At 36.3% G+C, this 13,717-nt stretch overlaps 1 protein-coding gene across 2 annotated transcripts in view; it reads right to left on the reverse strand.

The window, feature by feature from the left end:
• Nucleotides 1–13,717, reverse strand: part of BAZ1A (bromodomain adjacent to zinc finger domain 1A) — a 66,994-nt gene that overhangs the window by 21,368 nt on the left and 31,909 nt on the right. For both annotated transcript variants that reach the window (XM_075503144.1, XM_075503142.1), the window contains exons 9-18: nt 11,765–11,931; nt 10,861–10,956; nt 8,813–8,951; nt 8,218–8,364; nt 5,153–5,248; nt 4,800–5,024; nt 3,977–4,142; nt 3,590–3,703; nt 2,269–2,393; nt 57–665 (exon numbers count right to left, since the gene is read on the reverse strand). In XM_075503144.1, coding sequence (XP_075359259.1) covers nt 57–665; nt 2,269–2,393; nt 3,590–3,703; nt 3,977–4,142; nt 4,800–5,024; nt 5,153–5,248; nt 8,218–8,364; nt 8,813–8,951; nt 10,861–10,956; nt 11,765–11,931 — 1,884 coding nt within the window. The remainder of the gene's footprint in view (nt 1–56; nt 666–2,268; nt 2,394–3,589; nt 3,704–3,976; nt 4,143–4,799; nt 5,025–5,152; nt 5,249–8,217; nt 8,365–8,812; nt 8,952–10,860; nt 10,957–11,764; nt 11,932–13,717) is intronic.

A 13,717-nucleotide genomic window follows, 5' to 3' on the forward strand; every position in this document is an offset into this window, starting at 1 on the left:
ATTATACAGAAATTACAGCTGTGGAAGCAAATTAAGATCAGGAACCTTTCATTTACCTGGAATATGGAATTTTTCCACAGGAAAACTGCTTAGTTGTTCATATATTCTACTTTTCTCTTGTAAAAGAGTTTCTTTTAAGGCACTCTCCCTATGTCCTCGGGAATTGAGAGCCTCTAGGAGTTGGTCCAGTTGTTCCCGAGAATTGTAAAAGCACCAACGGTTTGGTTTATATACTGGCCTTGGCACCTCTACAACAACACTGGTGTGTGAATCTTGGTCAATATTGGAGGTAGATTCAGAGGATTTCAAAGACTCTCCAGTTTTACTGAATACCTGAGGTTCATTTGTGCAAGACTGTACACTATTCTGAAAGGAAGATGTTCGAGGCAACAACATGTCTTCTGTGAGACCAGAATAGTCCTCTTCTATAAACAATCCAGGAACAGAGGGGAAAATCCAGTAGCGTCGGTACAGACGGTCACGACCTAACGGGGTGATATTTGTGCAGGCTGTTGCATTCTGAATCTTTTCTAACAGTTCCTTCTCTTTCTTTTGTTGCTCCTGTTTTAAAGCTTCCTCGTCTTCAGCAGTAAGAGGTTCACTCTTTTCACAAGTGGTCTCTTCTTGTCTTGTAAATTCTTTATATCCATTTTGCCCTCTCCTTCCTAAAAGTTAAAGGAAGAAGAATGATAGCAACACACTTATAAAGTCTTTCTTTAACCAAAAACTCAAGTAAAGAGCAGGTTTTGGTTCTGTCCCTTTCTGATTATCTAAACTTACACTGTCAAGGACCATCAGGTCAGCCAAGAAACAATACTAGTTTTATTAAAGAAAAATTCAAGTGATTAACCCCCTTCCCTCGATAAAGAGGAAGCCATCTTAAGTGTACTTCACTTCGCAGAAACTAGACCAAGTCTCATTTACTGACATTGTCATTTTTAACACAATAAAAAAAGAACCAAATTTTAAGAACTTAAAAGTATGTTTAAGAACTTAAAAGTATCTTATAATGATAAAGTAAAATTCTAGCAATTTCATTATTGAATACAAACTATGTTTTGGGCTTAATTTATCATACTCAAAATGATCAACTTAAACCCCCCAAAGACTTCAAGCAAAACCAGAATCCCTGTATAAGAGCTTTTATTGCAAACTCACTACTTTATCCATTTTTTAATATATATACACTACTATTTTTTCCCCTCTATTTGTACCAGCTGAAAATACTCCACTTCACATCTTAGTTTACCAAAGAATCAGGTCCTGATAGTCATCTAGAAAAGTACATCTTGTAATTAACACATGCAATGGTGAAAGATACTGTCAGCACTCAATTCCTACTGATTTCCAGTGTGACCTTCAGTTTCTCCAATTGTAGAAATTAAATAACACTTGTTTGCCCTCCGGGCACAAAGTTTCAAATAAGGGCATTCAAACTTGAAATTCTGTTTAAGACCTCATTGTTTGCCATCATAAAGCTGTAATAAATATGCAAACCTGTATTATTGAATGACTCGGAATTTCTCTCCCAGGTACTGTTAGAACTATAGAAGTTTGCAACCTTAAGTCCACAATGATCCAGGACTTGCATTAGCACAGATGCTAGCACAAAGCCTTCACGGAAGAAAGATACAGATGCTCTAGCAGCCCAAGGCCATCAACAATTCATCCTCCTGTGGTGATATCTATGTTTAGTTACAAACAGCAGGCTGTGCCATTTACTGCACCACAGCTCCTACTAGCACATTGCCGAGGAAATTAAATCTGGGGATATGTCTGGTTGCATTCTTGTATAGAAGGCATGCTGCTTCATTAACAAAGGCAAACTAAACCCAACCACTCAATATAACACTTTCTTTTAAAATACCTGTTGTTTTTGCAGCTTCCTAATAAAAAGAATCAAAACCACATCACACCCTATTAGATGAGACTCCCACAACTCTCTCTGAGTACACTACTGGTAACAGCCTGGGGTTTTTTTTGACAAAAGAGGAATCCAGACAGCAAGTATGGAAGACAAGAAGAAACAGGATCGTGAAAGAATGTACAGCTGACCACTAGAACTACATCAGGCCAGCTCAATGCACTTAATAGCCCATTATTTTAATGTTTGGGTGGTGGTTTGGGTTTTTTTTTTCCTTTAAAAATTTACAGGAAAGAATGATACTTCATAAAAATTTACTATAGAACCCAAGAACTTCCCGGGTGCATGCACGCGTGCGTGTGTGCATACATGCACACAAGTGAACAAATACATTATAGCGTTACCTCTTCCTCGTTTTTTGCTTGGTCCCAGCTCTTCTTCATCCTCTGTCACTGTGTCCATGTCTTGCTCTTTACGTTCAATTTCTTTGCTCTCTGTACTAGTATCAAGGTCTTCCCGTTCCTCCTCCCTAACACGGCAAAATAAACAAAAGGTGACTAACTGACCAACCACATATTAAAAGCTGGATGGAATGAAAAAAATACACAACAGAATATAGCATCTTCAACACAAACAGTATTTTCCTCTCAGAAGTACTTAAGCTAGTAAGAGACCTCTAATACTTTTTAAAAATAAACTTTAAGTCATAGAATATATTAAAACCCAGAAGAAACCCACTGAACCATAAATGGAAAGTTCCATGTTAAAGACTAAAACCTGCTCTTTGGTATTCACTCTTTCATTTGAAGAGCATTATAATAAATCAGATCCTTTTTGGAGACATCTCAGTGTAGTTCTACTGACCTGAATTATTTTTTTCATGACTAAAAAAATGTTTCCTCATCAAAATGTATACAGTTTTATAAAATGCTTATTACACATTTTTCCCTCATCTAGCAAATATAATTAAAAACCTACAGAACTACATGCAACCATTACAGGATAACATTTGTTTTATTATTTTTTCTCAATTATAGTTTCAAAAATGTAGCACAAATCTGTCTTTGGCCCATGCTCACCTTTTGCAAGCAGATTTATTTAACTAACTCCCTTCCTCAAGCAGGTAAAGATATAATGTTGTATATACACTTTGCTTTTTTTCTGGAATCATATACAGCTGCATGTGCATGAATCTTACCACCTGAAACCATACAGTTTTATTAATAGAACAAAAAACCTTGATTTTATGGAAATCACCTGGGATAGCACAGCATTTTTTTAAAAAATGCTATTAAATTTGATTCATAAACTGTTATGTGAGGTCAGTATTATCTAGCTTAGATCAGACCAATTCCTCAAATTAGAAAACAGACTAGAATGGTCTATGATTAAGATATTCATAGATATGAAATCAATGCAAGACAAAAAGTAATGCAAAAAAACCCCAACCAAATTAGCTTTTGCAAGTTTCTCTTGTCAGTAGGTAGAACTGTCAACCTTTCAATAGAATTAGGAGTATAATAAAAGTTGATTTTAAAAATATCACTTTCATAAAGGAATTCTAGAACACTAGGAAGAAAAATAAAATCAACTTTAAGGGCTATATACGTAAATTAAAATATACCTTTGTACATGATCAAGTCAATGAACACTACATGGTAAGATCTGGCCACATAACTGAAAAGAGCTGTATCATATCTATCACAGTAATACCATGTATCATACCCAACAGATACTTCTACAGCAGGATTTCTTTGCTCCTCTTCCTTCAGCTTTTCTTGTTTCTCTTTCATTTTTAACTCTTGTTCTTTTAACCTTTCTTCCTTCCTCTTACGTATCCTAATAGTAAGGAGAATGTAGAAAACCAGTTGCAATTAATCTAGTATCTGATCTGGCCATGTCTTTTTTCTTTTATACTACAGCATCATCTAAAAAATAACAGTAACATGGGAAAGCACAATGCTTAGCACAATGAAGTCTGACTTCTGTCTGGGGTCTCAAGAAACCAGCATAAAACACAAACACTACTATTGTTTCTCACATGCCTTCTGCAATTGAGGAATTAATCTGATTTGTAGCAACAACATTTAGCTTTCCATATCCTAGTTTTACCTTGCTGCTGCTGCCTCTCGTTCTTTGCGATGCTGTTCTGCCTTTAATTCTCTGAACTCCTGTTTTGCCTGTCGTAACACGTCAACAGAGTCCTCAATGAAATCCCGAGTGGAGACAAGAGTCAGAAGTTTCCCACAGAGGGCATGAAGGATCTTCATCTTTTCTCCTAATAAAATTCAAACCAATGTTTACATTTCATTACACAACTGATAGATAAAACCTTACTCTTACACACTCCAGACTGAAGATTGGTTCTAACTCGAGAAAAAGTGAACAGTCAAACATTTGTAGTGCACCAGCTGCACTTGCAAAGAGGCATTTCCTGAAATAACGGCTTTGCTCAGAGATGCGAGCCTTTATTTATTAAACTTTTAGCACTGAAAGAAGAACTAAAATGCAATATCATCTTCAAAACGGAGATAAAAGAACAGTGGATAGTAATTTTTTTCTCCATTTCTAAATAACAAACAAAAGACCCAAACCAGAACAGCAATAAAAAGTAGGGGCTGAATCAAACACTCAGATGCTTCTCCCAGAGAGATCCCCTTCTGCAAGTAAAACTAACTTTTTTTAATAAGATCTAAAAAAAACTACTCAGAAGTAATGAGATTGCCTAGGTCTGCAATCTCTGATCTGGTGGGACCTGCCTGTGGGGGCCAGAGCATAGAAGGTGGGCATTGGTCTAGCTGACCTCCAGAGGTCCTTTCTAACCTAAATTATTCTATGATACAGTGAATTTTGACCTTATTGATGTGAAACAGTTACAAAACCGATCACTTGATGAGCCATCTAATCATCTCTAATGTTTATTGTCTTTTATTACCTGGCAACAAATCATACACTGAGGTACTTGAAAGTTTCTTCAAGAGACCAGGATTACTTAATCTCAGCTCCATGCAAGCATCATCAGTAGCATCAAACCCTCCTCGTTTCTGGTAACGGTATTTTGCATTGGCTGATGTTACATCAGCGCCTGATGCTAGAATGTGAAGTCTGAGAATCTCAGAAAGAGTGCAGCTATCAAGATCCAAGTTTTTCAAATTGCAGCCTACAGTTGAGAAGAATGAACAGTTATTTTATATAGATATTTAAATTTATATAAATATAAAAAATGTGCTTTAAAATACAGAGCAAAATAAGAACAGTAACAAAACAAGAAGTGAAACCCACACATACCCTGATGTAACTGGGGCCATGCAGCTGCCAAAGTTGCAACTGCAGACAGTGCAGATTTTGTGGGGTCTGCATCTTCGTCCAAAGCCTCTGTTAAATCTTTAAGGAAATAAACACTTTATTCTAGTGCAAATTAAAACTTATACTGTGGAGGGGAGTAAAGCAAGCTGTTTTTTTAAAAGTTGCAGACAAAGCGAAAAGAGGGCTGATATTTACAAAAGCATCAGTATATTCAAAACTCAATTCAACATCCAAATTAAAATTTACATATCTTTAAATGCAACTAAGAATCCAACTAAAAGCTAAGGACATGCACCACATGCTATATGCTGTTCTCCCTATAAGCTGTTAAAGCAACCACAATGCACGAAACATGCACAATGGCAACATAAAAGGCAACAAAAACAAATCCATAAACACACTTGAAAGCAAAAACAAGTAACAATGCAAGAACACCTGTATTTCATTCCCTCACATGAACTGTTATTTCCTATCATTATTTTGTTTTTAGGAAAGACCATCCAAACCAATCACACATTTTGATACTGGTTATCACTATTCACTGTATACTTTTAACCTGTAACTTAGATACAGCCTTACTGTTCTGCACAAATACAATTACTAAGGCATTACAAAGAAACCATGTTTCACCAAACCAAGCATCTGCACTTAATAAGGAGCATCACACATTAGCAAACTGACTAGGAAAGCAGGGCAGTGAAAGGGAGAAACAGCAAAATTCCAGTTTCTTAGACAAAAGTTTCCTTAGCACTTACAGGTATTTCTCCAGAGGGTTGGCAGATTTTTTTCAGTGTTGTATGCTGTTTCAAAAATTTCACTTTATTCAAGTCCAAATCATTAAGCAGTTACAAAGTCACCAAGTCAATAAAGAGCCACAAATCCAAACTAAGACTACATAAAAAGCAATCCACAACAGTCTTGTATGATGATTGATATTGTTTGAAAACTGTCACCCAGACATGGCAAAATTAACCTCTGCACCTCCCCTCTCACTGTATCTGTGTAACAGGGCTTGAGAAAGTACTGTACACACCAAAACCCCACACCCATGGTGTTTTCTGTTGCAGAAACACTGCCTGTACAGAATTTAAGTGAGCAAACATGACCGCTACTAGTTTGGTTAGTCAGGATTACAAAGCCGAGAACGTGTAATTTTTTTATGGGAAAGAAGATGTCTGAACAAGAGTGACAAGAAATGGAAGTTCAAAGGCAAGTAAAAGACAATAGATAAAATGCCCTGCCCACAGCTCTGCTAAACTAGAAGTGAAACAGCAGATTTTTGCAATTACCAGCCCCATATAGTCAAATTAAAATATGAAAGTTACATGACATTTTTTCTGATCAGTCCTATGAATAATAAAGAATCTAATCAACTATTCTATGATTACCTGATAATGGAATCCTTGTGCTTATATTGCCCAAACAATGCTCTCCGTAGTTAAAAGATACAGTTTAATTGCTAAATTGAACAGTTATTAAAATACAGTCTGAATTTGTTAACACTGTACCAAATCTGTAACTTTGTTCAATTAAAAAGAGCAGCCTCTATTGCTGAAGATAGTGCCCATGTTTTATATAAAGACATTTTATAGATTGGACATAAATCTTAAGCATGAGAATATGCACAGTCTTCAACGGAGGAATTAAAGGAACCTTTCTGTACCTCATGCATCGGTCTTATGGGGGAACCACAGGATTCACTTGACCTCAAATGGGGAGTGCTCGTATGTTCCTATCTACCTCCAATGAAAAAAAGACTAGCAGGAAGGGTCAAAGCTTCTCCTTTAACTAGTCAGCAAATTTGGCAGTCCATAAACACAGGACATACCGGACAACAGTAGTGTGGCAACAGTTGCCTTCCCTCTCCACCAAGCAGGGCAGAAGGCAAAAGAATTCCGAGAAGTCTTAGACCTCAGATTCAAAACACAGAGGGTACATGCAACAGTAACATCTAAAAAATATTTTCAAGGTTCCCAGTCTGATGCTTCTTTCTACCTTCTCAGTTACACCAGCACATTGTTTTGAGAGACCATCGCTAGGTACTTGATGAGCATAAAGTAGTCAGATCAGTTCCCTGATCCACAGAAAGGCTTCATAAATAGTTGAGCTGAAAAAAAAAAGGGGGGGGGGGGGAGCACCTTGCAAGGGCATTAAAAACCAAAACTGTGCAAAGGGGATATAGAGAATACTTTAAGTTTGTGTTATTGAGAAACCCTTTGCAAAGCACTCTGCGTAGCATCAGTAAGATCTTACAGGTAGAGCGGTCTGCAGAATGAGGCTTAGAGCATTCACAGACCATAGACCAAATCGCTAAGATGCCTGAACACAGAATAGAAACAGACTACTAAGGATGAAGACACATATATAATGTCCCTGACCACATAAATTTGGAACAAAGCCTGCACTCCTTCTGAGCAGTGGTTAGTGTATACCAAATGCCTCTGAAAACGTGGGCAACTTCAGCCTTAGAGTGAAACCAAAGGCCAAGTGACTGCGAGATCCTTTACTGGAAAAACAGAGACATGGTAGTATCTAGGAGTTGTGGATGCATACTTCTAAGTCTTAAGGACAATGAATATTGAATTCTCCATTATAGTTGTGCTGGGGAGCTTTAGCTTTTAATCTAGTTAGGTCCATAATTTTTTTTTTTTATAGCTACAGATAAAGACCTTTGAGAAGATTTAGGAAAATGCCTTGTTTCCTGGCCCTCAGGAGAAACATCTAACAGTGCTGAAGGAAGAGGAGGAAGGTGAAGAGAAGTTTCCCTCACCTCCAAAACACAAGCAGTGCTGTTAAAAGCTTATTATGCTTTGCTGGATACAATCGTAGTAACAATGAGCTTGCTTTTTCTCTATTGCCCCCAGATCCCACCCTCCATGCCCAGTTTAAAGCTTTAGTTTCAGATAAAAGAGAAAAAACAAGTCCATTCACATACAATATCCACGCATAATAAGACAAGGTTAAACAAAGGAATGCCATAAATCATGCAGTTTAAAGTTAATTCCAGTGGAATTTCAGTTTTTCAGCAGTAAAATTAAGGATCTGACCTTTGGTCTCAGCATCAGCTATTTGATCTTTGGCCACTTCCTCTTCCTCTTCGGCCATTGCCTGAAAGATGGCAGTCAGGAAGAAAAACAGCAATTCACATAGTGGGCCTTCAGTGTCATTTCCTACAAGAGCTTCCTCTAAAACTTCTGTGAATAAAGTTTAAGAAGCGTCACTTTTGCCACAAAGTCGGAAAATGGTTATGTACTGAAGAATGAAAACATTTTTTTTCCCCTCAGGTATGATAATCAAGTTACTTTTCCATAATTTACTGCAAATATTCTTAAGGTGATGGTGTCAGAAAGAGTGCTGATAAAACAACATTATTTTCTTAATATATAGCTGCAAGAGTAAAGTACAAGTAGACATTTTAATAAGTAGATTAGCAGCTTCTACACTGAAGTTAATTTTGATTTTATAAACACTGTAGAAGTTGACTGTGAAGAGAAAACTGGATTGATATGCATATGTAAGCACTGACATATTAAACCTGCACATAAAATTTTGTAGCGCTGGTACTTGGGTGCACTTAAGATGTTTGGTAGGAGAAGGGACACCACAAAACTGGGGCACCTTGCCATATAAACGACAACTTGCCTAAAGTCACTCCTTCGGGAAATTCATCTTGAAGATCAAAAAGTTCCCCAAAAGCATATAAAAACTCCAAAACCATCAGAGCATCACCAAAGATCTCAGGAGGAAGTCTTGTCTTCACTGGCATTGGAACAGGAAGTTCCTGCAATCCAAATGGGACAACTTAATATTGTATTTGGTTTCTGCAGAGTACACAAGTGATTAAAACCAAACAGACTATGATTCTAATGAGTATATCTGTTGGGTTTCTTTATACTTCACTGAAAATAGTTCTGCAAGACACACAATCAATTATCATGGTAACATCTATGGTAGTACTAACTTTAACAACCGAAGAGCATGCAAGTTGGACATAAATCTTTGGAGATAAAAGTTTATTCATGTTCATGAAGTTGAATGATTTTGTATCTTTGTATAAAGGAACTCAAATCCACTACAGGTTAAGAACACTGGCTGTCAAGATTTTTCCTTTAAACCTGTATTATTTCACAAGAGTTTTGAATTTAAGTTTGCTGGAACCGTCCAGACAAGCAAAAATAAACATATTCTTAAGAAGTTACTCATTATTGCTTGCAAAGACAAGCAAACAAAAACCCAACACATTCACATAAAAACACACCCATCTAATACTAGGATATGCAAGATCATGTCTAATGACTGAGTGTTCTGGTATTTGGGTTTTTGCATTGGTAAGGCAGTTACGATAGCTGAAGACATTTTAAAGCGAGCTGATGCAACCGTGTAACCAGACCACTTAACAGAGACACCACCTCCAAATAACAGATGACAGCGTCTAACACTAAATTTTACTTTCAAATTAGTATCTTGATGTAACTCTTCAACATTTGTCTTCACTTAATGTTTCTTAGCAGACAGAGTCAAAAAATCTCCAGAAGAATGGCTCCTTTCCACAAAGGTGGTAGTTCACAAACATTAACGAGAAGAATGCCAAGTACTATGCTTTCAGAAGAACACAGTAAGGCATTTCTTACATTTCCTGAGAAGGGAATATTTTTGAAGAGCAGGCTATGGGTGGATCTTTCTTCTTGCTTCCTCACCTGAACTCATCTTTATTCATATTCTTGTCAATTTTCACTCTAGTGATGATACTACTTTCCCACCCCTCCCTTTCTCTTTTCCAATTGAAACATAGCAGTATTGTTTTCCGCAGCTTCCTCTTGGTTTGACAATGCTCTTCCCTTTCTTCAGTTTCTTCTCTCTTTCTATACAGAGCTAAGAGTTTTCACTCTCATCTTCAAGGGCCTATACAGCTCTCCTTGCAAATATATTCAGTTCTCATGTTCCTCCCAAACAGTGCTATCACTTTGTTTAACATTCTCCTCTATTCTCACTTGTTCTCTGCGCTTCTGTCACGTTTCCCTGTGTATCTCGAATAAACCCCTGTCCTTGTGTTTCTGACCATTTTGTCTCCTTTCACTATTCCCTGCCAAAATTAATCATAATAAAGTGCACATAAATGTATAACACTAGACAATCTTCTATTATGTACAGCAACACTATATTCTCATTTAGAACATTAAGTTCTTTGGGAGGTCAATTCTTGTTACTTTCTATAGGTTTCCAGGATCATCCAGAAAGATGCTCGTTAAGCAAGGATACTGCTAGAGTTTAAATCAAAAGAATGCCACAGGGAGTAACAAGCTAATGCCCCTTCTACCTTTTGCAGCCAAAAATTTGGTTTCTTCATTACTCAAATCCTTTAAGTAACTCAGGTTTATTCCAGGTGAGCTCATGTTGTGTATTTAACAGAAAAGTCAGGTATACTCAATACCCTCCACTCAGTAAGATCAGCACTTTAAAAATACATCTGTTCCACATTAAGACTGAGAACAGCCTGTAAGAGTTTTTCTGGAGAGTGAAAATGCAGATGCAGACAATCCTATTAGGATCGCGACTGGGAAATATTACATGGCTGCAGGTAATTCACAACCCCTAGCATTCAGATCAGATCTAGGTCTGCCTCTGCATTAGGGAATCTAGCTCGGGGACCCTGTAAAGTACGAGCTTGGGCTATTCCAATTGAGTCATACCTTAAGATCATCACACTCCATATCTTCTCTAGGTTTACTCCACTGTTTCAGGTATTCCACATATTTTCGTTTTTCTTCACGCAGCTTCTCTCTTTCCTGAAAGAGAGAGTCACAATTGTATATAAAATATGGTCAGATCACCCTATTGTAGTTTCTAGAACGGCACCACTTACTATTTCAATCACACTGAAAAATAAAACTAAAACATATTTAATTAGAATGAAATAATCTAATAAATTTTATTTTGTGTAAGAAGATATTGGCAAAAATGTTTAGAAGTAAACTCTGGTGATACTTTGTTGGATTAGACATGGGGTTTTGTTGGGGGGTTTTTTTGTTTGTTTGGGTGGGTTTTTTAATGGAAGTGGCTGAGGAAAAAATATCTAAGAATAAGAGTATTTATGAAAGCTGTCACAAAAAAAAGGACTATCAAAATAGACAGTGGATGTGGCTGTGGTAAAACATAGTGAAATAAATAATTTCTTCATATTCAAAGTGACAAAAAGTTATTTAGCAATTTCCATCCAAAGAGAAACCACAAGGAAACCCACAACCGTTTAATATGCTGTGAATCTGACGCGGTACAGCGTCTTTAACACTTAAGTAGAAGACAACCATCAAATCAAATAGTCATGCATTACTGGCAAACCCCCACCACCACATTACTTCAGAAGTAAGTTCAAAGTGAACTTTTTGTGAACTAAAATTTGTATCATAAAGAATGTTATCCAGACTTACAAATCCATATTCATACCTTATAAGTGCTTATTCTTCTAAAGTACATCTCTATGAACTGAAAACAGTTAATGGAAAATAACTTGAAGCAGATAGCAACCAAGAAACAAGTAAACTAGAAAGCCATTCTACTGTTCTATATGAAACACGTGTACTGCAAATGCATTACTTTTTCCTTTTCTATTTTGAGTCTCTCTTTCTCTTCTTTCTTCTTCATCCTTTCTTCTTCCACAATCTTCTTTAATTCTTCTCTCTTTTTCTCCTTATCTTCTTTCTCCTTTTTCTTAGCTTCTATAGCATTTGCCTTCTCTCGTTTTAATTTAGCTTTTTCAAAAGCTATAAAGGGAAAAAAAAAAAAACCAAACAAACCAAAGTTATTTTTTCTTTTATAAAATGTTAATTTTATTTAACAGTGCTAAATAGACTGATCTTTTTATAATTACCATATGAAAAAGATATTGTTATGAAGACTGAATTGTTTTCTATGCCAACCAGAAATTCAATCATTTGAAAGTCTTTAGAGAATCAGAATTTTAAGCCTAAGTATAATACATGTTTTACAAGGCTGTCATCACTGTAATAAAGTCAAATTTCTTTGGTTTTATGAGTGTACGGACATTTATTACTTGTTTATTGGTTTCTATCAAGTGACATACAAAGATGAGAACTGATTCCAACTGCATACAATTACAGCAACGTATTTAGTAATGACTACTTAATAAAAGCATGTCATAACTAGGTGTGGCATATAACCATGAAATCTTTGTGATAGTAAAAACCTTTACATAAGTGATCTTTAATATATTTAATTATTACTGAATTACTAAAAAGTCAATACATTTGAAACCTACTTAGTATTTCAGTGGCTTTTGTGCAAGTTTTACTCCTGTTATACAGTTTAAGCTGAACTTTAATTGGTAATAAATGTTACTGCCTGAGGAGATCCAGATTTCTTAGTATTTGTCTGCAGAAGAACAGCAGGATACAAATTTCCACCTTCTGTGGACAGACAATGTCTGTCAACCTCCACACAGGCTAACAACTAAAAGGAGGTCAGGGGGCTTACCATTTTAATCGAATAAAGAAAGCCAGAATCACAAGTGAAGAAAATGAAAAAAGATCCTTAATTCTATTATCACGTGGATGGCACTCAAAAAAAGATTTTGATTACATTTGCCTATAAAATTCTGAAAATGGGCTAGATTGCCTTTACAGATAGCTACTACACATACCAGCAATGGCTCTCACCTAGCAAACCAAAAGCAGTGAAGCTGATCCCCCATAGTCTTCTACATACCAAGAAGGTTGATTTTTCAAGGTACTTGGTATTTTGCTACCTTTTCACATCATTAGTAAAGTACTGTAGCAGCTCTTTATAAGAGATTTTATGAATGTCAGTAATTGCCATTCCAATTAAACATTATTAATCTAAACATTTTACCTGTAAATATAGTATATTTGACAGTGTACTTTTAAGCTTATTGTATGGATGGGATCATACTTTTCAAACAACCACTATAATGTGTTGCCAGTTTCAAATTAGAGAACTGCATTTAAAAAAAAAGTTTATAATCATGGGCCAACATTGGGCCAAAAATGAACACACAGAACAAGTGTGACACCGCAGTATTTTTATTATTATTACTTATTTGATGCATTCATCATCATTTTGGGTCCTCAACAAAGAACAGAAAGCATTTACAAAGTCTGAATATCAACATGCTGTGACAGCTTTATAGTGAGGAGGCAGAAAATACAAATAATACATTTGGATCTCCATGTTATACAACTTATTTTAAGGCTGATTGCTCTTTCATTGTTTGAAACTGTATGTTTCAAGGGCATTTGGTTTTGGAGTGCAAGAGGATAACACAAAGATAAAATTATGCCAGAATGTGTCTTAACTAGCCTTCTAGAAGCTGTAATTAACACCACACAAGAAAGGAAGCAACTTCGAAGGTGATCTGCGATTACCTTGTTCTATGCTGTCATTTCCAGCACATAAACAAATAGATTCTAGTTGTGCAAAAAAGTGGACACACAAGTTTAGTGGAGCCCATTAAACCCTAGTATCCCCATCTCCTATTGAAGAAAAGGCCCTGAGCAGCCTCAGACAACTTTG

Source organism: Mycteria americana, chromosome 5, assembly GCF_035582795.1.
Source record: "Mycteria americana isolate JAX WOST 10 ecotype Jacksonville Zoo and Gardens chromosome 5, USCA_MyAme_1.0, whole genome shotgun sequence".
NCBI lineage: Eukaryota > Metazoa > Chordata > Aves > Ciconiiformes > Ciconiidae > Mycteria > Mycteria americana.